Source organism: Vidua macroura, chromosome 8, assembly GCF_024509145.1.
Source record: "Vidua macroura isolate BioBank_ID:100142 chromosome 8, ASM2450914v1, whole genome shotgun sequence".
Lineage (NCBI taxonomy): Eukaryota > Metazoa > Chordata > Aves > Passeriformes > Viduidae > Vidua > Vidua macroura.
In genome coordinates, this window is record NC_071578.1 from 14,752,748 (window position 1) to 14,775,588 (window position 22,841).

The 22,841-nt window shown below is 36.2% G+C and overlaps 1 protein-coding gene across 1 annotated transcript in view; it reads left to right on the top strand.

Moving 5' to 3' along the window:
- The window catches only part of LOC128810668 (adhesion G protein-coupled receptor A3-like), a 256,002-nt gene that overhangs the window by 31,765 nt on the left and 201,396 nt on the right, over window positions 1–22,841 (top strand). Inside the window, exon 2 of the mRNA XM_053983732.1 lies at window positions 10,860–10,931. Coding sequence (XP_053839707.1) covers window positions 10,860–10,931 — 72 coding nt within the window. The remainder of the gene's footprint in view (window positions 1–10,859; window positions 10,932–22,841) is intronic.

Genomic DNA, 22,841 nt, shown 5'->3' on the forward strand with positions numbered 1-22,841 from the left:
TGGGAAGTAGATGGACTCGGAGATAATTGCTGTGTTACATTCATCACATGGAGTGAAAACTGCCTTCTCAAATGTCCTAGGAGAATTTTCTTAAAGCCCATTTTCCTAAGGTAAACACATTTCCCTTCACCAGTGCAAAATCTGAGTGTTAAGACATGAGGATATTGCTTAGGCTTAAAATTAGTACTTTTAACTAAGTAAGTGGAGTCTTCTGCTTACAATAATTAATTATTGATTGTCTAGTTAGGGACCCATGTTGGGTAAAGCAAAAGGAGTTTCTGGAAAATCTCATGGTCTGCATCCTCATGTTTGGAGTTTCTCAGTCTGACACTTACTGTGACAATTCTCTTGCATAATTGTCTGACCTGTGCAGTAAGCTTAGAGCAGATGATCTCTGCGCTGTCTAAATTTCAAATGTTTAGGGATTGTTCAAGCTGTTGTAATCCACAACAGCTATTGTGTATACAATACGCAGAATTTTATTGTGGATTACACAATTACACAAAGGTGTCCTCATTTTACCACTCTGAGCAGCGCTCTGATCTACCTGGGTCTGCTTTAGGCAGGAGATGGTCCTGGATGACCTCAAGAGTCCCTTCCAATCCAGACTGGGAGAATCAAATTAGCTGTCATCCTGCATTTTCTCCCTCAAATGGACACTAACCCAAATCTATTTTTAAACCATTTTGCAAACTTGAAAGACCTCAAAAAAGAACTATAAACTTGTATGATGGACTGTATGCATTGTGTTGGGTTCACTTGCCCTCTGAATTAAATAAGAATAATCACTAACTGTTTAAAACTTTGGGCTGTCACTCTGCTAGTGTGTGTATCAGTAGGTGTCTGAAGTGCCTTAGAAAAACTTTGTCACTCCTTATTAACAGCTAAAACTGTGTTCCTGTCAGTCTTAGACATCATGTGGAAAGCTGAGGAGCATTCTGATATTCAGTCATACTGGTTGAGGAAAAATAGAAAAAACAATTTAGATTTCCTAACTGAGCTCTTCAAATATATCCTTATGAGAAAAGATTTTCTTTACAAATTCAGCCAGGAATTATTTAATCATGCCAGACCAAGTTTTTTTCAGGCTTTCAGTTTAAATATATATTACCCAAAGGATGCACAATGAGGTCTGTATTTCATTGAATTATCAGAAGGTATACATTGTCATTTAAAAAAATATTACTGCAGATAGCTCTTTTGCAGAATACAATTACAGTCCCAGCAGAACTTCTAAGTTAAGCTGTAAACTTTATAAAAACAACAAACCAATTTGTGGGAAAATCAAAATAAATTACTACAATGGAAACTTTTCAGTATTTTTTCTGGATTTATAGTCAGCAATTTTTACTGCTTAACTGTTTTAGTAATGGAGAGACATGAGCATTTTGAAGACAATTCTGAGCATAGTTTTCAGAAATAATATGGAAACTTTGTAATGCTCTTTTAGAAATACATAAAAGATTAGCAAAACTGGGGAAAGCTAAATGAGTATTTCAGGATTTAAGAGAAGAGCAGTGAGCTGAATAAGAGAAGTGCTGAAAAGATCCTACAAAGGAAACAAAAGGTAATATAAGAAGTGTAATAAAAAAGGAATGGTGACTCAGGAAATTTTACTCTTTTTACAAAGTGACTTAGAAGTAAGTGACAGTAAAATCTGAATTAGGAAAGATGAATTCTTTCTTATAATTTTAAATTAAATGTTAACCAAGTATATGGTAGTCTTGTTAAAGTCCTTGTACTTAAAATTCAAGATTTATTTGTAGAACAAGGCCTCCTGACTGTATTGTATGTAGTGTAAAAAACAGGTTTGGCCCAGCTGTGGAGGTGTAAGGCATTTTGGGGTGCTTGTGATCATTTGGCTGAGCAGTGAAGTGTCAGCCCTGGAGAGAGGAATGGTTGTGCTGACCTTGCCATGAATCACCATGGTAAATCGCTTGCAGAAACCATTTTGAAGCTGGGAACCTAAATGAACTTCTTTTTCCCACTGCAAAGAGTGTAAAAATTCATGTCCTGTAGGATAAAGACGTTTCTCAGCTCTTGTCTGGTTGGTGCTGCACGTGCTGAAATGCTCAATCTGCACATTGCTCCAGTGTATTGTTCTCTCAGCTGCTCTGCAGCGCCTGGCGGTGTTTGCGCCATCGCTGTCGGTGAATTTTATAGAAGTGTGAATAAGAAACAAACATAAGAATGTAATCTTCCCACAATGTCAGCTGAAAATGAAAAGCATGTCAAAAGCTAAGCCTCCTGCAGACAATCACTTCAGTAAATCCATTTGCATATTGCACAGGCTTATTCAATGGAGAACTTTCAATTTTTAAAAAATTCTGTATGAATCTCATTTTTCCCACTAGAAATGGATTTTAAATACATATTGATAGAAGAATGTGCAGTGATCAAAGGCAAAACCAAGAACACCAGGGCATGCTGTCACCAGTTGGCTACATATGCTTTTAGAAATAGTGTTTTATTGCAAGGTCAGACATAAGGATTTCCTTTTCATTGTAGAGAACTTTGAATGATTCCTCTCTTTCTCCAAAGAAAATGTTGACAATAGGATCTTTGATCTTCAAAAACGAATGCACATGACAAATTTAATTCATGTAAATAATTCTGCTAGACTCAGTAAGACCCATCACGGGAAGTTAAACATGCATAACTATCTCAAGTAAAGACCATGCACATGGTAGGTATAGTGATATTGTCCAAAAGTTCACTTAGATAAACTTCTCTCTTCAGAAGATGTAATGAAAATGTTGTCTGATCAAAAGATCATGTGGGTTTTTTAAACTAACATTTGAAAAAAATGGCGTGCACTCAAGTTCAAATCTTGTAAAAGCAACATTTATCTAGGCAGCTGAATGGTGTTATAAGTGTCCATGCTGTAGTAAAATAGTAATGATTTATCACATTTTTTTGTATCCTCATATTTTATGTTGGGTTCAGTATTATGTGATTTTAGGAAATATCACTGCATAATTCCAGTTTACTGTTCCAGTGCTACATTGCTATTGTCAAACCTTTTTCTACAATCATCCAATCATGATGTAAGTTTTCCAGGTACTGACTTTCTTGAATATAATTGATTAAACGTATATTCTGTAGAATAGAATCCTGTATGACACCTCAGGTGTTCCGTGATCTTTAGAAATAACCTTTAGACCTCAAGTTCTTGTGGGAAAAAAAAGTTTTGCTTAATAGGATCATCTAGTTCAGAAATTCTCTAATGCTTGACAAAAGTCATAAAATAGACAAGCACATTTATTTTCAGAAGTACTTGCAGTCCTATTAGTAATGCTTTGATTCCTACTGCTACTTGTCCTGTTCAGTTAATTAATATCATTCTGTAGTGGAGTGGGCTTGTTCAAAAGCTGAAAACTCTTTTAACTCCCCCACTGTTAGGAAATCATATTAAAATTTCTATTTGAGAGTGACCTTGCTGCTTCCTTTTGTTGATACCTTAATACCACTAAACCAGTACTGGGGAGAGATGAGTTGAGTGTCCTGCTAGTGATGATAATATTTTGTTTTACTGTTTGAATTGAGATGTTGCTTACAAAAAAAGGCTCTTGAATATGACTTTACCTAATTAAATCAGTTGATGTGGTAATTAATACGAGAATTCTCTGCATTTGGTATTTTGGATGTGACCTAGCAGTCCCTTATATCTTCCAAGAGGACTCTTGATGAAAAGCCATGATTATGAAAACCAAAGACAAAAGAGTAAGAGTTTTGCCTTACGCTTTAAATTACTGAAAGTGGGGCTATTGAACAGTGGTTTTCCACAAAAGCAATATTCTGTTTTCATACTACTACTGTTTCTCCCACATTCTATTAAATTTATTACAGACTATTAATGTTAATTTGCACTTTTGGAAGGACTTACATTTAAATAACTCATTACCTTAAAGGAAATCCCTTGATGCTTATGCTTTCTTTTGCTATCATCAAATAGCGTCAAGATCTGGAAGCTGCTGTTCTGTTGGTACTGTACAAGTTGGAATGATAATTAGCACACTGTTGCTGCCTTTTTGACTGTAGCTGTTTGGGGTTTGTTTCTGCCATATGAACATGCTATGTACAATAGAATGCACTTTTTGGAGTATTCTTCTGTTTTCACTAATGCTTGGTATTGCTGCAAGTGAATGGGTTTAACAAAAGCTGGTATGCGTGAAAGATAATGATAAAACCAGCTGGAATTAGAGGTGCTGAGCGGCTGGGTTTTATTGCTTTCTACAGGATTTTTGTATGATTCTTTTAAAGAATGTTGACCACACACTTTGTTTAGTTTGAAAAGACAATACAATGGGTCACAATCCCCTTCAGGAAGAGAGGTGTCACTTTAGGCCATTATATGCGTCTTCACTCTTCTGATAATTTAGCTTAATGCTCTTTTAAGCTTTAATGTTCTCAGAGTCAGAAAGAGAGGCAGACACTGAATTACTGTACACAGATACTGATACATAATAAATTAATAAATACTCCCCATATCTTTACAACTTTTCCTTCCTTGTGTTTGGTTATCAGACTCTGTAGATGTCCACCACACCCCATTCATCTCGTGAGCTGTCAGTAATGTTTTCAGTCCTTTTTCTCTTTTCACTTGTTCAATCAGTTTTGTTATTGTTCTGTGACTTCCCTCCTAGTCTGTCTGTATAGTTCTAATATTATCTGTTGAAGTCTTAGGTAGTAGCTCAGTTGTGGATTTCAGTTTGGAGAGGGGAATAAAAAAGTGCAGTTAGTACCTATATTTTATGATAGCTCCATGTATCACTCCATGTATGGCACAAAAAGCAGGTATCCATTTTTAAATTTATTATTCTATTTCTGCCATGTTTGTGGGCAAACTCCTTAATTTGTTTCTGTGGTGTAGCTCTCAATGAATTATGGATGTTGTGGGGAATAAACAATAGTCTGGTTTACCAAGAAGGATTTTAAAACGTTTAAAAAATTTAGAACAACTTAATTTTTCATTTTACACTGTAGGATTTCAATACAAATTATTCCAGTCTTATTCTGATACCATAAAGAAATCAAATTCATTTTTCCCTACCAGTGTTTTAGGGAATTTCACAGGATGTCTGCTCACACTTCCTTTGTATCTAACCACATACCACATGTAAAGAGAATGAACATCTTAAACTTCATTATGTCAGCTGTTATCAGACTTCCATAAAAAATTATTAACTACCATTTGTACTTAAATTGTTATTTTGAAATAAAAGACACTTCAAGTTCTTGATATTAAGTTAGTATGTAAGAGAAACTGCAGAACTCAATTTCTGCAGAACCCCAACACAGTCGTTCCAGATGTACAATCTTAGTAGACCAGGTTTTGTCTTTTTTCAAATTTTCAGGGATGTCTGCCTAGCACACCTTTCTACTTGAGAAGTGGAAAACTGAATGGGGATTAAGAGGAAGTGCACAGCAGGGGCAGGTGTGATTGGGGGTCTGGGGTGTGTTTCCTGTAGCACTTGAGTGTCCCTTCAGCTGTGCTCAGTGAGTGGGGCTTAAAGGAAGGATTCTGGAGATTTCAATTTTCTAGACATGGTCTATCAGCCTAGACACAGTCCTGGGTCAAGTTTGATTGGTACCAGCTCTTGGGCTGCTCAGCAGAAAATCAGGTGAAAGTTGACATTTTACTGATTTTTCATAAAGGTTGGGTGGGAGTTTTTTGCTTGTGGTTTTCATGTATTTTCCCCTGTGAGTATTATCAGAGGAAATAAATATTTTCATTAATGGGTCACACTTCCTTCTGTGTTCACTATGCATTTGGGAATAGCAGTCTTCATCTACAGGCCTTGTCCTCCACAGATTTGGTTATCTGAGCTGTGCTTTGTCTGTGGATGCACTGCTGTGTGAGCTCACAGGCTTTAGGCTTTACTGGGTGGGATGCTGCACCATCCCACTGAAGAAGCCTCAGCTGTGGAATTTGTTTACTCTGTAATGTCATTGACTTTGGAGACTTATTAAAAAGATTCCTTTTCTCTGAGAGGTTATAGGAAGTTGAAGTTTGTTTGCATTATGATTGAGAGCTCTTTATTTGATACTTTTAAAATACTATAGTAAGTTCTCTTATGCTGGACATTTTTTATACTTGAATGAGACTCTGTTGCAGAGTGTCTCATCATCCTGTACTTTCAATGGTTTCACAAAACCAAAAATTACAGCAGCATTTTAAGCAAACTGTGATTTGTGGCTTGTTTAATTCAAACAGAGGAATCAGAAAGAAAATCAGAGGGATTACTTTTATCCATTAGAACAATTTATTCTTTTAGATGTGTCTGTCCTGTAAAGCAAGGGCGTCCAAGAGAGAGTGGAAGCAGTGGCTCATGGGCTGTCCATGCTTCTCCATTGGTAGCATCTCCTTGGCATGATTTTGGTCCTGGTGTGTAATGAGGTTGTTTGGTTGGTTGGTTTCCAGTACAAGGTGAATGAAATTGTGTTCAGCTTGTGCTGCAGCCCCCCAGGGAAGCACATTTGTGCTGTGAAACTACGTGCATGGAATAAATGCTCTAGGATGTCAGTGCAAGTCAAGAGAGGGTGTTTGAATGATATCCCTTCAGGACAGGACCAGTGCTGGAAGGCTCCACAGGGCCAGGAAAGGACAAAGCTGGTGTAGAGTTAACATCTTCTGAACAGCCTCCCTGGGGTAAACTGTCCCCCAGAGTGTCTTAGGAGAAGGAGTAGCAGAGACACAAGATTTCAGAGGGTCAACTGCAGTAACAAAGTGGTTCATAACGTGTCTGATCAGCAGAGTGGTACTGACAAGTAAATTGCTCCCCAGCACTATTTTAGTTGTATCCTGTCAGAGCTGGGACTGAAAGTACCTTGATTTGGATTTTCAGTTACTTGGGCTTAAATCATTAATATATTGTGCAAAGACAGTTTGCAAACTGCTTTAAATGCTTATTAGAGGACTTCTCTGGGAAACTTCTTCCTTAACAAAACCAAAAAAAATAAACAAAGGAAAAAACCCCACTGCCATCACCAAAAAAACCAACGCCTAAATCAACCAATCAACCAACCCCAAAACCCGAACCAAAACAAAAGAACTACTTTAACTGGATTTTGGTTTTGGAAAATACTATCATTGAAATAAAGTCTGCTCATTTTTTCATAGTGTTTCTTCTGCTGGAATAAAATATTTAAAATGTGAGATTCTAAGCACATGGCTAGAAACTGATAATTATTTAAACCAGCTGCCTAGTTGCAGTGTATAGTGAGATTCATCACTGTGATTCACTAACACATCAGAAAAAAATCCCAAAAAGCAACCAAGTGCAAATGCTATGGATAGATAAAATGTGAGAAGTACTTATTCACAGTGGGTGCATGGTGCTAGTTTATTTTTAAAAAATGCAACCTCTATTTGAAGTTTGATTAGGATGAGTCAGTTTCTGTTAGATCTGACAGTTATAAATTTGTTATTAGCTTTCCAAAACAAAATACATGAATAACATTTCTTTTTTCCATGTGCATATTTACCAAACCATTGCATCTGTAAGTTCAAGAAAAGGATGCTTATCACTGCAAAATTTCTTCAGGTCTTTAATTAGAAGCATTTCCCTGTAAGCAGATGACTGTATTTGAGGGGAAAGAGAAACTTGCCTATTTTGGCCATACTTGACACATTTCACATCCATTCTGTTACTTGTCTAAAGAAATAATGTACAAAACTTATTCAGTGTAATTTCAGCATCAAGAGTAAGAGCCACAATTTTTCCTGGCATTAACTATTTTAAAAAACTTCATTTTCTGTAGTTTAGCCTCATTTCTCTGTTAGGATTTTGAACATTGTAACCAAAACTTTCCTCCCTTCGATCCTCATACTCACAGCAAATATTATCAGAAGGGAAGGATGTTACAAGTTGCATTGAAAGTTTAGTACGTGATTTATTACTGTATGAAAAATAATGTGATTTATGTTTCCAAGTGAAGTTGTTAATTTTATTCACAGAATTGATCTTCAGTGCAAGCCAAATCCTTCTTGATAACAGCCTGTTGCAAGTTCTTGAACATCACTAAAACTAATTAAAAACAGGTGGATTCTTCCCATGTAGCAGTACCACCCAGCTAAATGAAATGTAGATAACTTGTATGAATTGTTAGAAAGGATGTTGTTTTCCTTAGGGACCATACTGGAATGTTAGGATTCTCTAAAGCTGCATTTCTGAACAGAAAAATAATAATATTTTAACTATGATACCCATATTACTTTGTTTATAAAACTTGAATTTAAGTTGGCGCTGTAGAGAAGAGGAAACCCTGAAGGAAACTTAATTTTAGAAACCTGATCTCTGTGTGAAAGTCTTTATGAAACTCTGGTATAAAGATTGGAAGGGTTTCATTTAGAAACTCAAATCTACATAGCTAAGTTGTGTTGTTTTTTTTTTTTTTTTTTAATTTTGTGGTTCACATTTTTCAAGACTCAGTTTATCTTTCACAAAAATGAATGAGATAGCAGTATTGAAGAATCATGAGCTGTGTTTACTGTATTCCATTTATGAACTAAATGATCTGCTTAATCTTGTGATTTATTACTAGTTTGATAGTTCTCTTTAATTAATAGGAATTTGTTTTATGTGGATTAATGATGCTGGTTTCAATCTACATGCGTAGGGCTGTACAGAATGGGATTTGGAGGTAGAGTAGGAGACCACCTGCATTTTCATGGAGTGCCAGCAAAGTTCAGACTGGCCTCTTTTTCTGGGCAGAATGAATAGAAGGCTGGAAAAACAATTGGCACAATGAAAATTTTTTACAGACAGAAGTACTTGTATCTAAGCCAGCCGTGAGTTTTGAAGTAACGTATCTTTGCAAATCTGACTATGCAGAGTGGTCCAGATATCATCTTTGTATCCAAATGTCATTGTAACAGACCTCAAAGATGGTCACTCTGTAACAAGGCATATTAAAAAAAATGACCCAATATGAAGTGGACTAATTTATGCTAGTCTTTCCAAGCCTAGCCAATTTTAAATTTGGGTCTTCATTTTTTCTTGACTGACTCCAGTTCTGTGCAGCCTCAGATGACAAGTTGAATAAAAGAATAAAGTAATAGAATACTGAAAATAAAGCACTGGAGCATTTAATATATTTACATTTTCTAGTTTAGATCTTTTGAATTTTAAACAAGTCTTTCATCATGTCACTCCTGAAATGTATTCCTAACATGGTAAAGAAGAGTTCGTGAATTAGATAAAGAATATTATCATACATACGATTTTTAATCTGAGAAGTGGGAGGAGGAACTTGTGAGATGCGGCCTTTCTTATTTGATAGAAATAAACTGTGTGTATATTGGAGCAGGTTTAATTTTTGTTGCAAACTTAGGGTTCAGTGTGCTTTCAGATGCATGGGTGTAAGGATCATGATCGATGCCAAATTGCCACTTGTGGGTGCCACTGTCTGGTTCTGGGTGAGGAGTGATGCTGCTGCACACGTGTATTGACAAGCAGCACAAGTAGGATAGGTCAGATCTGAGCACCTCTCTTCTCCATGCAGATGGCCCATGGTGGGCCATCAACTCACATCAAAATATGCATTTATTTATGAATTTTAGATCTGCAGAAATCTGCAGATCTTACTAAAATTGCAGTATTTTAAGTTTGCTACATTTAGATTTTTTTTTCCTGTGGGTCAGTGTTGTTACATTTGCACCTAGACTTGAGATTTTATGTGATGGGTTTGTGCTGGGCCAAAGAACTTACTGTTCATATACAATGGCAAATGCTAAGAGCAAGACTATCTTGTCTTGTGTAGCAGATTGTTTAAAAACTTGACAAAAATTAAAAATTGATCAAAAAATCTCAAGTTTGCTAGTTAAGAATATAAAATTTCTTTTGAATTTTTTTTGTTCTACTTTCTATCTTATTGCAAACTGCTTGTCTTATTTTGAAATGTACTTTGGTGCACTAGGGAAGTATAATTTATTGTAAATGTTACATTAAAAGACTCATTTCTCAGTCAGTTGGAATTAGATTTTTCAGAGACAAATGCTTCTTATGCACATTGCATAATCATTAGATTAAAAACCCAATTTCTCCAGCTTCTAAAACAAACCATTTCTTTTGCATATTGGAAAGTTTTTAAGGGGTAACATCTTCAGAACAAGTGCATGTTCATATTGTATTGCTTCTGAAATAGCTGGGAACATACAGTGATGGAAAATCACTGAGCTAGAAACGATCACTTGTGAAATGCACAGTACCTTAACATAAAAAGGAAGAATAAACAACTTTTTCAATGGCCTGCATGCAGGGTCAGGTTGCAAGTGTGTGACAATGGTGGTGCTTGATGAGTCAGGCATGAATTTCTATTATGCAGAGGTTGCAACAGGAAAACATTTTTGGACTTGTCTGTTTTTGTTTGTCTCTCCTATAGAAAATGAAATACTTTGTTTGTGTATATGAGCTATCCATGGTACGATGGCTTGTACCTCCCTGCTACAGCAGCCATTGCAAAGTGATTTTATTGTCCTCTAATCTGCTGGAACAGTTTTTGACATGTCTTTTGCTTTATCAGCCTTTTTGCAGACTTGGAAGACCAACAAGTACCTTAGTGGTAATTTAGAATCTACTAGTAAAGTGTCGGCATTTAGCAGTGTTGGAATTTTCAGACTGGAGTCAAAATTCGTTTCTTGACATATTTATTGCCAGTGCTTTTATTTAATAAAGAAGAAACCATGTGCTTTGGGAAATGGTAATCTTTATTTACGGCTATGATGGGATAATGCAAATGAAGCAGTGAATTTTGTGATTAGTACTTTACAGAGCAGTCACTTGCTATAATTATTTATTTTAGATCAGTGGAATTATCATGTTCTATTAACCAGATTATTTCCTGACTTCTTGTAGGATTCTGAGTAACAACAAGATCTTGTGGTTGAAGAATGGCTCTTTCTTCGGGCTGAGATCCCTGGAGAGACTGTGAGTAACTGATCAGCCTTGCTCCACCTTCAACTAAAAGTCTTTGTACTTTAAATATAGAAACAAACGTCAGATAAGGAAGTTGAGATGTTCTGAGCTATATTGCACAGTAGAGTTTCTAGGCAGTCATCAGGTTAAGAAACAGCATAAAAATGAGTGCATGGGGATGGACGTGGAACATGCAGGAAAACACTGCCATCAATTTGGAACTAAAATAAAGCATTCCCATCAATTTGGAACTAAAATAAACATCCAGTCAAAGCTGTGTACTACACTATGTGCACTATCACAGCAGAGACTGCTCTGTGTAATGGTAACACTAATATACCTGACATGTAGTTTGCCTTGTTTAACTCATTGGTCTCCAATACTTCTATTTTAGATCTATACTAATTTTATTTTTTTTTCTATATTTTAATTATAATATCAACAACTTGGACAGCATTTATCACAGGAGCAAACAATGACTTTGATAAAGCTCCATGGCCATGTATTTCTAGCCAATATTTGAAGGGGGGAAGAGGAGCTCAGGAGCAGCTAATGAGTTAGGAAGAAAATATTTGGAAACTTCAATGGAAATAAATAAGCAGTAATAGCTACACTATAATAACACTGCTTTCTGTATATATATAGGTCAGTCATTTGAGAATAATTGTGAACAAGCCTAAAAGGCTATTTCTTATATCTGTAGGCAACTTCTGGTACCAGTACATCAAAAATGAGTAATTATGTCATGCATATCTTCCAACATCTCCTGCAGCTTAAGCTCAATTGCGTTTATACTGCTTTGTAAGAGAAGCTGCATTTTGTAGAACTGTTGATATGAAATTGTTGCTACATTCATGAATGCGTGAATATATTCTGTGTGGTGTGAATATTTCTGTATGCAAAGAAGTTAAGTATTAAAATCAACCCTAGCTAATATTTTTGCTATAGATGTGTGTGATATGCATGCTGTTCATGGTTGTGGAATAAAATAGGTAAGTATAGCATACCGAGTTGTTTGAGTATTCTAAATGTGGTTTAAAAATAAACAAGTTATTTCAAGGTCTACAGCAATCCCTTTGAAGGATTTGGGTAAAGTGACTCTCAGAACATTTATGCTAAGTAACTTTACATTTTCTCTGCATAAAGTTATAGTTGTATCAAATACTTTCATTAATGTTAAATATTAATGTATTAAATTATATGGAATATTAAGTAATATGGAATATAGAGTGATTGATGTATTATTTACTAACTGGTTTAATATTAGGATTAATAGTGATATGAGGTTTGTAAAGAAGTCTACAAATATTTTAGACAAAACCATTTAGAACACAGAACAGAATTACATATTTATTGCAAGAATGGAATTTAGGAAGTTAAATTCTCATGTAATGTAAGTAAATGAAATTAATGTAGTGTTTAGAACTAAAAGAAAACATTTCCTCTGAGGTTTTTCTTAAGGTTTAATTTACATTGGAGAATTATACTGAGCATGTAGTTTTAAGAATTTTATTAGTTAACTAGTGAGAGAAATAGTTCAACCTGAAAAAACTTACTAACAAAACTAAGAACAGTGAGAAAACAGAAAAACTGCCTTAGGTGTGTTGCCTCATATACCATTACAATCTAAACCATTTCATTTTCCTGTACTGATTTTTCACAATAGTACAGATAAAATGAGTATCATCTCCTCTGTTTATAATTCTGTTTGGCTATGGTGTTAATACAAAATCCATGAGTGGTCTGTGAATTGAAGACTGGAATTCAAGTGATGACATTCTCATGATTCGGCCGCTCTGTTTCTGTTTCATTTGGGGCCACTCGGGCCCCATATGCTTCTTATCAATATCTGTGAAATCCCAGTTTCAGCTGTAGGGGTGAGAACAGCTGGAATAGTCTGCTAGGAGGTGAGTGTGAATGAATTGCAGCTGGATGAGTACTCCTAGCTCTTGGACAAAGGTTTCCCCAGCTTTGCCGTTTGGACAGAACCTAATCCAGAGCAGTACTTCAGGTGCACACAATGGAGAACTGTGGCAGCAACTGCTGTTGATATTCATGACTTATCAAAATGGACCAAGAACTTTCATTCCTTGTCTGAAAGGAAGTACTCTAGCAGGAAAGTCCAGCTTCCCTTAAAATAATCTTGATTAGGTGCTTAGGAACATAGATGTGCTGGAGTTAAGAATTACTCACCTAATTTGGCTTTGCACTCCTTGTGGTCCTGTTCAGAAGAAAAAGTAATGTGAGTGCCATAGAGGAAAGAATCATATAAGTCAGTAGTTTTGTTTTTTTTTTTTACAGTTACCATGAGATCATGAGCTAGAAGAGTGTAAGCTTACATGGAAAATGAAATCATTCAATGTCAAACTGGGAAAAATTAGGGAAGTAAAATTTCAGGTGGAATTGAATGACTTGTATATTCTGGCTCTTCCCTATTCTGGAGTGCTTAAACCTTCTTTTTGGGTAAAGAATGGTTTGAAGCACTACTCCAATAAGAGAGTGACAACTTTCCCCCTATTATTTTGTTTTTCAATGCATGTCACAACAGGAATTGGATTACAGAAGTGTTAGTCTTCTCAGGTTCTGGTGATTTCTCAAGAGCATGTTACACAAGTGAGGTCCCTCACTGAATAGTTGTCTCAAAGTGGGACTCTCATTCTATCAAGCAAATCGAGAAAAGTTATTTACCCCTTAACTGTCCATTCTAAAAGAAAGACAAAATTGATTTCTCTAAAACTAAGGCAATTGTAGAATTCTAATATTATACATGGAATATTTTTTTCAAAATGTTTTTCAGAAAATTGTGATTTTTTTTTCAACCATAAGATAAGAATAACAAGGTTAGCATTTCAGATTTTCTCAGACTGTGTTGCTGCTATAGGAAACCTGATACTAGGCTTTCAGAGGATACAGCCAACAAACCAGGGAAAAATATGTTTGGGGAAACAGTTACTTCCTGTTTAATTATTTAAAGGTAGTACTATATTTAATAATAACCCATTAGTATTAAAAATGAAATGTAATAATGTCTATTAAAATAGTGATCAAAAGACATGTATGAAATACTAATATTTTTACTAGGCATTTTGTAAAAATGCTTTGAAAAACACTGACTCACAAAGGTGCATGTTCAGTATGTGTATAAACAATGACTCATGAGTGACCTGTAGAGGTGGCAATCTCTCTCCACAGTTACAGTTTTCTGAAATTAAGAAATTGCCATGTGCTGGTTTGGAAAGGTTGGCTCACAAATGTGACGTGGCATCTGGATCATGATGTGTCCCCATGCCACTGAGCTTACACTGTAGAGACAAGAGGCATTTAGAAGTAAATACTGTGGGAGAACAAAGGTTTTCTGTAAACTTAGGTATTATATGCTGTCCAGTTATATGGTCCTTGAGTTGGAATAAAATCAGAAGTGTAGGTAAGAATATAAATAAGCTTTTTTTGAAGCAAGCATGGTAAAGAATTTTTTATAAAAATATGGAGAGCTACATGGAATTTAACCAGAAGAGATCCACAGACCATAAATTCTTTAAATAAGAGTGCACACCTTGAACCCATTCCTGTGATACACCCTGTGGAGATGGCTGGCTTCACATTCAGGAGGCTGAGAATTCAGTTTGGATTTTAAGCTCAGGGCAAAGAATTGACAGCTTGTAATGATTTCAGTTTCAGTGCCTTCCCTCTCTGCAGTCAGTGTTCTGCCTTCCCAGAACAGCAGGAGTTATAACAAAGATTTAAATAAGTTTTTCCTATGCTCTGGGTACCATAAAAGAAAGGCAAATTGGGCTTTCCAAGCCATGAAAGAGTGCAGTAGCCCTTTCAAGTAAGTCTCGGCAATCTGAAAACTCTCATTTAGTGAAATATTTGGAAGGATCTGAACTGAATTGTCTGTGTAATTTGGTGGTGTAATTATTGCATAAATCAGAGCAATAGATTACATTGAAAAATCTGTGACAGTTTTCTTCTTTAAGAATTATTTTAATTATTTTTATTTTTTGGGCATGGGGTTAAGCATGCACCCAAAGAATCATAGGCTAGTGCAGGTTACCAAGTTATTTGCAGATGCCTTGTCATGGCAGTATGTGGCATGGATGCTGCTGTGAAGCATTGCCATCCCCCTCAGTGTGCAGCAGTGAGAGTATTAGTGCCAGCTGTGGCAAGGCTTCTTGTGTCTGAGGATATTTAGCCAGTCATAGTCCATGGGCTGCTTCTGGGGACAAAGACTGAGGTGATTGGGTCAGGTGCTCCAGCTGTGCTGGACCTAAAGCCAAGATCCAGACAAGGAAAATAAATCTTTTGCCCTCATCCTGGTGCCAGCTGGCACAAAACAATATGTCCTTCAGCTGTTATCCACACTGCTAATTTTCTTACTCTGCACAGCAGCCACTGCACCCCAGGTGCCTGGACAGCCCTGCCCTGAGCTCTCTCCCCACATTCCCCCTCACTGGGGCAGCCTATTGTGGCTTCCCTGCCATGTGCTCCTGGTGCTGTGGGATTGATTGTGTGCTTGGGCTTTTCAGAAGTGGGTGTCTGAGATTGCTCTGTCTCTCTTTCATAACCAAATGTACTTTTCCTTTAGTTTTATAGGAGCATTATACCTCTGAGACTGTTGCTCCTTTGTCCCAGTGACTGAACCTCTAACGGGTTCAGAAGCTATTGGGAGGGAACCAGCAAATAAAAATAAAGAAACATACACAAACAGACCATGGTTGCATAAGCAGTTTCCTTGGGAAATCAGGATGAAAGATCACTAAGCAAGATTACACATATTTTTCCCAGCTGAGCCAGAAGAAAAGCATGCCAGGCACTAATAAGCAGCAGTGACTGTTTCACAGAAACTTGCTTTGTTACATTTTCTAGACAAAGAGAAACAGTATGGAAGTCTCTCTAAGAATTTAGCAATGACTTTATTTTTTGTTTTGATTTAATTTTTTTAGCACTATATGTGAGTCTTACTCTACCAGGGCACACTTAGATTATATGTAGTTTTATTAAGTGCTGCTGTACAGTCAAGTTCCAGTCACATGTCAGTGCTGCACAGCCACATGTTGTCCTCAGTTATTATCAGGCAAGATTGCCTAAAAGCTACTTTTAATAGATTTCAGTGGGACATTCTGCAACTATATGTTGTGGTGTGCAATAGAAGTAGTAACACACTAAGTTGAGGGATGAAAAGGGATAAAAAATATGCTGTTAAGCAGTTGTTACAAAAATATGATATTTAGAATTTCTTTAGCAAAATTCAAGTAATGAAAGTGTAAAACATAAAGGTTTGACATTTTTAACATGCAATTTACATTTTCTAAATTACTGTCCTCTTCATTTTTGCCCTGCCTATACATTTGAAATGTGCATGTGCACACACACACAAAAAACCAGATGTTCTTCCTAGGTACTGTGAAGAATTGAAAATATGCTCAAAGAAACTGTTAACAATTTTACTTTCAACACATTGTATATGACATCTTTAAAATTAGAAACTTCATAGATTAAATTTAGAATGTGTGTTCTTTTTTGGATTGTTGTAAAAATAGAAAAATACTGGTTATTATGAACTCACAATATTTCAGACTGACAGCCAGGATCCAGCTGTGCAACATTTTTGGCTTTTTTTTTTTCCCTTGACGATCTTGCAGCTGAGGAGTGTGCAAGCACTTTTAGCAGAAAATAAATTGATAAGCTTGGAGACCTCAAATGCCACTGAGCTGAGTGTTTAGAGAAATGCTGTGATGCTTTTTCCATGTAAAATTTTTTACTGTGTTGGCTTGTAGATGCTTACAAAAGCTCATTATGCTGCATTACTGTTTGAAGTGATTGATCATATTCTGCTAGATGCAGAAGGATGGGAATAGTCATGGGGAAGGATTTTTCTTCAGGAGCAGGGATTTTTCTCCAGTTTTTTGTGCCTGTACTCTAAAACATACTGAAAACAATTCATGTTCCTCTTGGCAGTCATTGAACTTTGAGTTACCCTTTTGGTTTCAGTGTCAGATGAAGGGTTTGTATTTTTAATTATGATGATGCCAGTGTTTGCATGAGGCAGGAGAATTCCCTTTGTCAGTCCTAAACACAGCTAATGTAGCTGGCAGGTTGATGTTAATTGATAGCTATGTTTGCCTGCAATATGGTCTGCACAAAGGCACTTGTAAATCCTGCGCTTAAAAAACAAAGTTCTGAAAATTCATGCATTATTGAAGTGAAGGTACCTGTTCATTCAGAGACATGTCTACTGCAGATAATTGGTTTGGAGGGTTGGAGATACTTGGGAGATAAAGAGCTTTACAAATGCTGAAGAGAAAACAAACCCAGTGAATGTAGGTAGTGGACAGATCAGAAAGAGGAAAGAAAATAGTTATGCATATAATAATCATTTATCACCTAAAATTAGATTAGCTTCTTGTGAAATAAATGTTTTTTAAGGCTCATCCTGGAGCATGGAGAAAAGCAATTTCTACCAAGAAAATGAGTGTTAAGGTAGTGAATTGGACTGTATTCTTCAGAGATTAATACACACACCTCCGTAGCCATCTAACTTTTTCATTGGTAGTAAATGCCACGGTCAGCTGCTGTAAGTTTGTGGGGTTTTTTTTTCCTGGGTTTTTTATCACATCCCTGGGTTAGAACCAGATTCCTTGCCCATCCTGGGACTCCTCCTGGCTTTCCTCACACCAGTCTGTCTTTGTGGTGGCTGCAGGCGAGGGATTTTGCGTCTCTTTGGTGCTTGGTTCTCTGCCATTGTGATAATTTTGGTCATGTTATTCAATAATGCCAATGTCAGATATATTCTGGTGCAGACAGAAGTTAGAGATGTTCACTTCAATGAATGTGCTCTTTAAATATCTAACTTCATGTACTTGTCAATGAAGATTGTAATGTATTACTGAATTACTGTAAAATAATTAAATGCATGTCAAAAAAGAGTATTTTCCATAAAATCAATCTATTTCTACAAAATACATTTTCTATAAAATAAATTTAATATTTTAAAATATTAATGGCATGGATTGGTGAGATTGGTATGAGCCTCATATGAGACTGAAAGGAGATATAAAAATGATCTTCATAGCACAAGAGTACCTTCAGTTCCTTACTGCCAGTTTTTTTTTTTTTTTAGCGTCAAACAACAGTTCCTCATTAGCATTTACAATATTTGAATTATATCTCGTAAATCATTCAAAACCACAAACTTAGTAATTGCAAATAAAATTTAATGTTACAATGAGAATTCTCCCTTATGACTTAATTAGCTAGAATTATCTAATTATTTCTAACTGACTTTAAGTTGAACAAAGTTTTTACCCCACCATATTTATTTATAGGCAGATTTCATTTGTCATTACCTGATGACAAAGATAAGGTGTTATATTTTAGGCATTGCATTCAATTAAAAATACAGCTTTTTGGCTTCTATGTCTTTTACTTGAAAACAATTCTTCTTAATCATAAAGGACATTGTATATGTAGGGAATTTTATGCATATGGTAGCAAATGCATAATGGTTAGGTAATACAATATTTATATGTTGATGTTAAACAAGAGGCTTTTGAGAGAAATTATTGGAAATCAAGGACTGTCTTATTTTAGAGGTTTTTTTTTTAATTTTCTTTCAATTTTTGTCTCATCACTTGATCTTTTTCTACCTCTCTGGTTTTTATCTGTATTGCTAATTTAATATCTCCAGGTCTACTAATACTGGGAGATCTCAGATTATCAGGAAAGAGAAAGCAAGAAAAAGTACATTGATATTTGTGTAATGTCAATTATTTTACATTTCTACCTTATGTGAACTCATTTATGTACATTCCTGCCCTGACTGGGAAGAAACCTTAATGGGCACAAATGTACAAGTGCAGATAGAGGACACTGATGCTTGTTGAAAATACCTGCCTACAAGAAGGTAGAGACAGCAAGAAGCAACAGCAGACCTTAGGAACCTTGGAAAATATCATGGATCTGGACTTGGAAAAGCCACTGTTGTTCCTTACTGTTGGTGAAAGAGTACAGGATGAATTGCTTTTCAAAGTAAGATCATTTTGCTGCAGGCAGTGTTTTAATGAATTGCACAGGAGGAGGGTATCCAATTTGCTATCATTGCATAGAAATTTTGAGAAGCCAGAGGAGAAGAAACAGAGGTGGGATCAATGTCACAAGTCAAACTGGGCAAAGTTACTCATTTAGTAGTGCAAAAGCTGAGTATTTTTTGACACTGGCCTCCCTAAAAACGAGTTAAAAAAACCCACCAACCAAAAAAACCCACAACCAAAAAAAACTCTCTAAACACCAGAATCCATTATGTTCTAGTGTGCAGTATCAAAAAGATGTTTTAGCAGTCTATCAGGAATTGTAAAACTTTTGCTGTTCTTAATATGACTGTCAGAAACAGAGGAGTTAGAAATTAGAAGTAAAATTACATTACCCTCTAACAGGCTCTATGTACTGTAAGTCTTACAACCATGAAGTATCTATCAAAGTACTTGTAATGCAGTGTGACAGAAAGGTAATGCATTTTTTTCCTCTATTCATTTGTTATTTACCAGTACAAAGTCACAATACAGACTATTAGATGTCACAAACATTATATTTTGCAGGATGAGACAACAGGAAAATAACCTGTATGTCTACTGCTGTAGAGTTGCTATGCTGTAATGTGGAAAAAAAAAAAGGAGTAATTTTAGAAAAAGAGGATGTTTCCTTTGGGATGTTACAGTGCTGTTTAAAAATAGCAGTAATTAACTCTGAAAAACATGTTAGTAAATCAATCCCATTGTTCCTGGTGCAAGGGTCCAGAACCAAGTGTGATTTTCATCTTTTCTTTATACTTTAAGCCTGTTTTTTGTTTGCCTCCCGAACTGCCACATCCATTTGTCTGGTTACTTGTTTCCCCCTGGAAACAACATGGGCTGCCAGGCTATGTCTTTGCTCTTAATTCCATGGTTTGTAGCGAGATCTGAGAGCTGCTCAGTGCTGCCTTCCCTCGCAGGTGCTGCTTGTGGGCGTGACAAGCCTTTGTGTCATTCTGAATGCGCTGCTGAGATTACCTTCCTCTGCTTGTGACATGGAACTATGGTTTCAGCTTGGGCACAAAATGGCCAACTGCTGGCATGGACGTGGTGTAGTACCAGTATTTAAGATGTCAGTGGTTTTCCAGGCTGCATCGATGGACTTTTGAGTGTAACTATTTGCAAAACAGATTTCTGTTGGAAATGTGAGCATGGCAAAATAAAAATGTTCAGCAGGGGACACAGCAGTTTCACAGGATCATTTTTATCATAGACACCAATGTTTAATTTAAACTGCTTTATAGTCACAAAATATAGAATCTTTTTTGATTGACAAAGCTTAACTATACCACTTAGGAATGATGCAAAAATGATTCTATAAAGAAACGCAGACTGGTTGAAACAGTAGGAAAAACAGAAATGTGGTTTTAGGGCAGTTTGTATGAAGTCAGAGAGAAGCATTCTGGGAAGCCAAGCTGATAAAAATTAGTGTTAGTTCATCAGCAACTGAGCTAATCTTATGAAGGGAACTGTGAGGTGAATTGGTAGCTGAAGCCTTTTATTCAATATGTTTTACTGAATCCTTTTATTCAGATTCCTCAGCTGTAGGCTATTGGTGGAATAACCCTCTCAAACTCCAGAAAATACTATATATTAGCTGTAATCAGATGCAACGTGGTCTTGAACATGTTTATATTCAAGAAGACCAAAAAGTTGCCTCACCTGGTAGTAATCATACATGTGAGATGCAAGAGATCTCATGTTCTGACTAGGGACATCTCAACATCATGGTGGTGTTGGGTAAAAGTGAGTATCCAAAGAGAAGCTCCAAACTCAATCCTTCCCTCCCAGAGAGTTTTCTGGGCCCTACTGATAACTTTTCTTTTTGTGTCTCCACTTCTGACTTCATATCAATTGACAGACATTTCTCAATTGCTTACTTATAAGGGACAAAACCCCCTATGTATATAAGTTATTGTCTGCCAAAAGTGCATGTCTGTAGACTGGGCTGGGAGATCTCAGATGAAAACATGCTATTACTCATTCATATCATGCTAGTCTGTAAATGCTTCAAGGGTACCAATGACCCTGGGAGCTTGCTGCCCTCAAAACTTCTGGGGATGCCTGCAGAAAGCACAGCTTATTCTCTTGATGCTTGTGCTTTGCCAATAATCTCTGAGAAGGCAAAAAAAAAAAAAAAAAAAAAAGTAGAATTGAAAAGGAATGGAAAGAAGGGCTATGGTTTATGCCAGTTTAGTTTAAAGAAAAAAAAAAATCCCCAAAATGAGTTGTCTGAAGTAGTTAGTAAAGCTGATGTAATATAACAGCTGTGGGCAGTTTTTCTGCCCACTTCTTAATATAGACAGAATTGATTAGTTGGGTGTAGTATAGTGCTGCGTGTGTCAAGTAGGTACAAAATGGTTGTTCTCACGAGAAAATTGCATGCAGACTTAGCACATGATAAGCTGTCTTGTGTTAACACAAATTGCCTCGTTCTTGAAATGGAAAGTGACTGGGAGAGCTATAGAGGATGTTTGTATAGTCTGAGCTATGCACATATTCTGTGAAAAAAAAAAAAAAAAGAATTAGAAAATTCCACTATGTGCTGCTTTAGAAAGTGTTTTGCTGAGGAAAATACAGACAGAAACATTGTGCTGAAATAAAATGAATATTTTTGTTTGCTTGTTAACTTGAAAAAATGAAATAAAATTGCTATATGCAGTGGTAATGAGATTCATCTGATAAAAATAAGTGGTTTAAGTTAAAAATAAGCCACTTGAGTTAGCATAATGCAAGAAACTTGTTGAAGCAGAAGTAAAATGTTTTTATCATGCCTTTATAACCCAGGAAACTGCCAAAGGGGCAACCTGAATCTCTTAAAGTAAATCAATCTCTGTCTATGAAAAAATATGAAAAATGTTAAATCAGGAAAAATGTTAGCTGTGGGTGCCTGTGAAAGCCAAATTTATTAAAAAACATACCCTCAGTCATAATTGTAACACTTCTGCCATGATGCTGTAATTAATGGCCAATGAAAGAAAGTTTTACACCTAATGTATGTACTCAGACACACGGTACATTTATTACTTTCACCAAGTGTGTTTTACCATTTTTTTGCATTCAGTATTCCCATTTGTTTGTTCATGCAAAGTAAGTTAATACTTTTTTAAAGACCTTAAAGACATGCTTTTCTGTTGAAAGGGAGTTTAAAGTACATTGTGTTCAGAACAAAACAGTGTTTTATGTACTATGTCAGCAGCTAAATTGAGAATTTGATACTTTTTTCCCCTTTGTGCCATTAATTGCTTTTAGGTATTTCTGAGAAGTGCAAGTGCTTCACCAGGGACAATTCTCCCATTTGAGTGAAGTTTAAATACTGTATTAAGCTTTCCTACTGTACAGAGTTATGTGAACTTACAAAAATATTTAGGAATGTAAGACCAGAATGGGTTGCAGCCAGCCTGAACTTCCAGGGATAAAAAGAAAATTTCTTCTGCTCTCCCTCTCATCACATACACCATAAACGAGCCAGTCCATTAGCAGCTTTCCAGCTCTCCATTAAGAACACTGGAACTTCAGTTCAACATAATGGCCCTAAACCTTATAATGTGTCACAGAGGAAGAAATTGTAATGTGCCACTGGTTGGGTTTTTTAATTTTTCTTTTTCATGTTTTTGCAACTGTAACCAATAAATCCTCATCAGCCATTCTGACAGTTTCCTTAGCCACGACTGTGCCAGCAAGGCATGCCAACACAGGCACTGACTTTCCAGTACAGGACTAGAGCAGGTGTCATGGTTTGACACTGGCGCAATGCCAGCGCCCCCATGAAAATGCACCTTCCCCAAATAAATGCTGTGAGATGTTATCAGGAACAGAGCAGAGCAGGCCCAAGCTTAATAACAAAGGGAAAAAA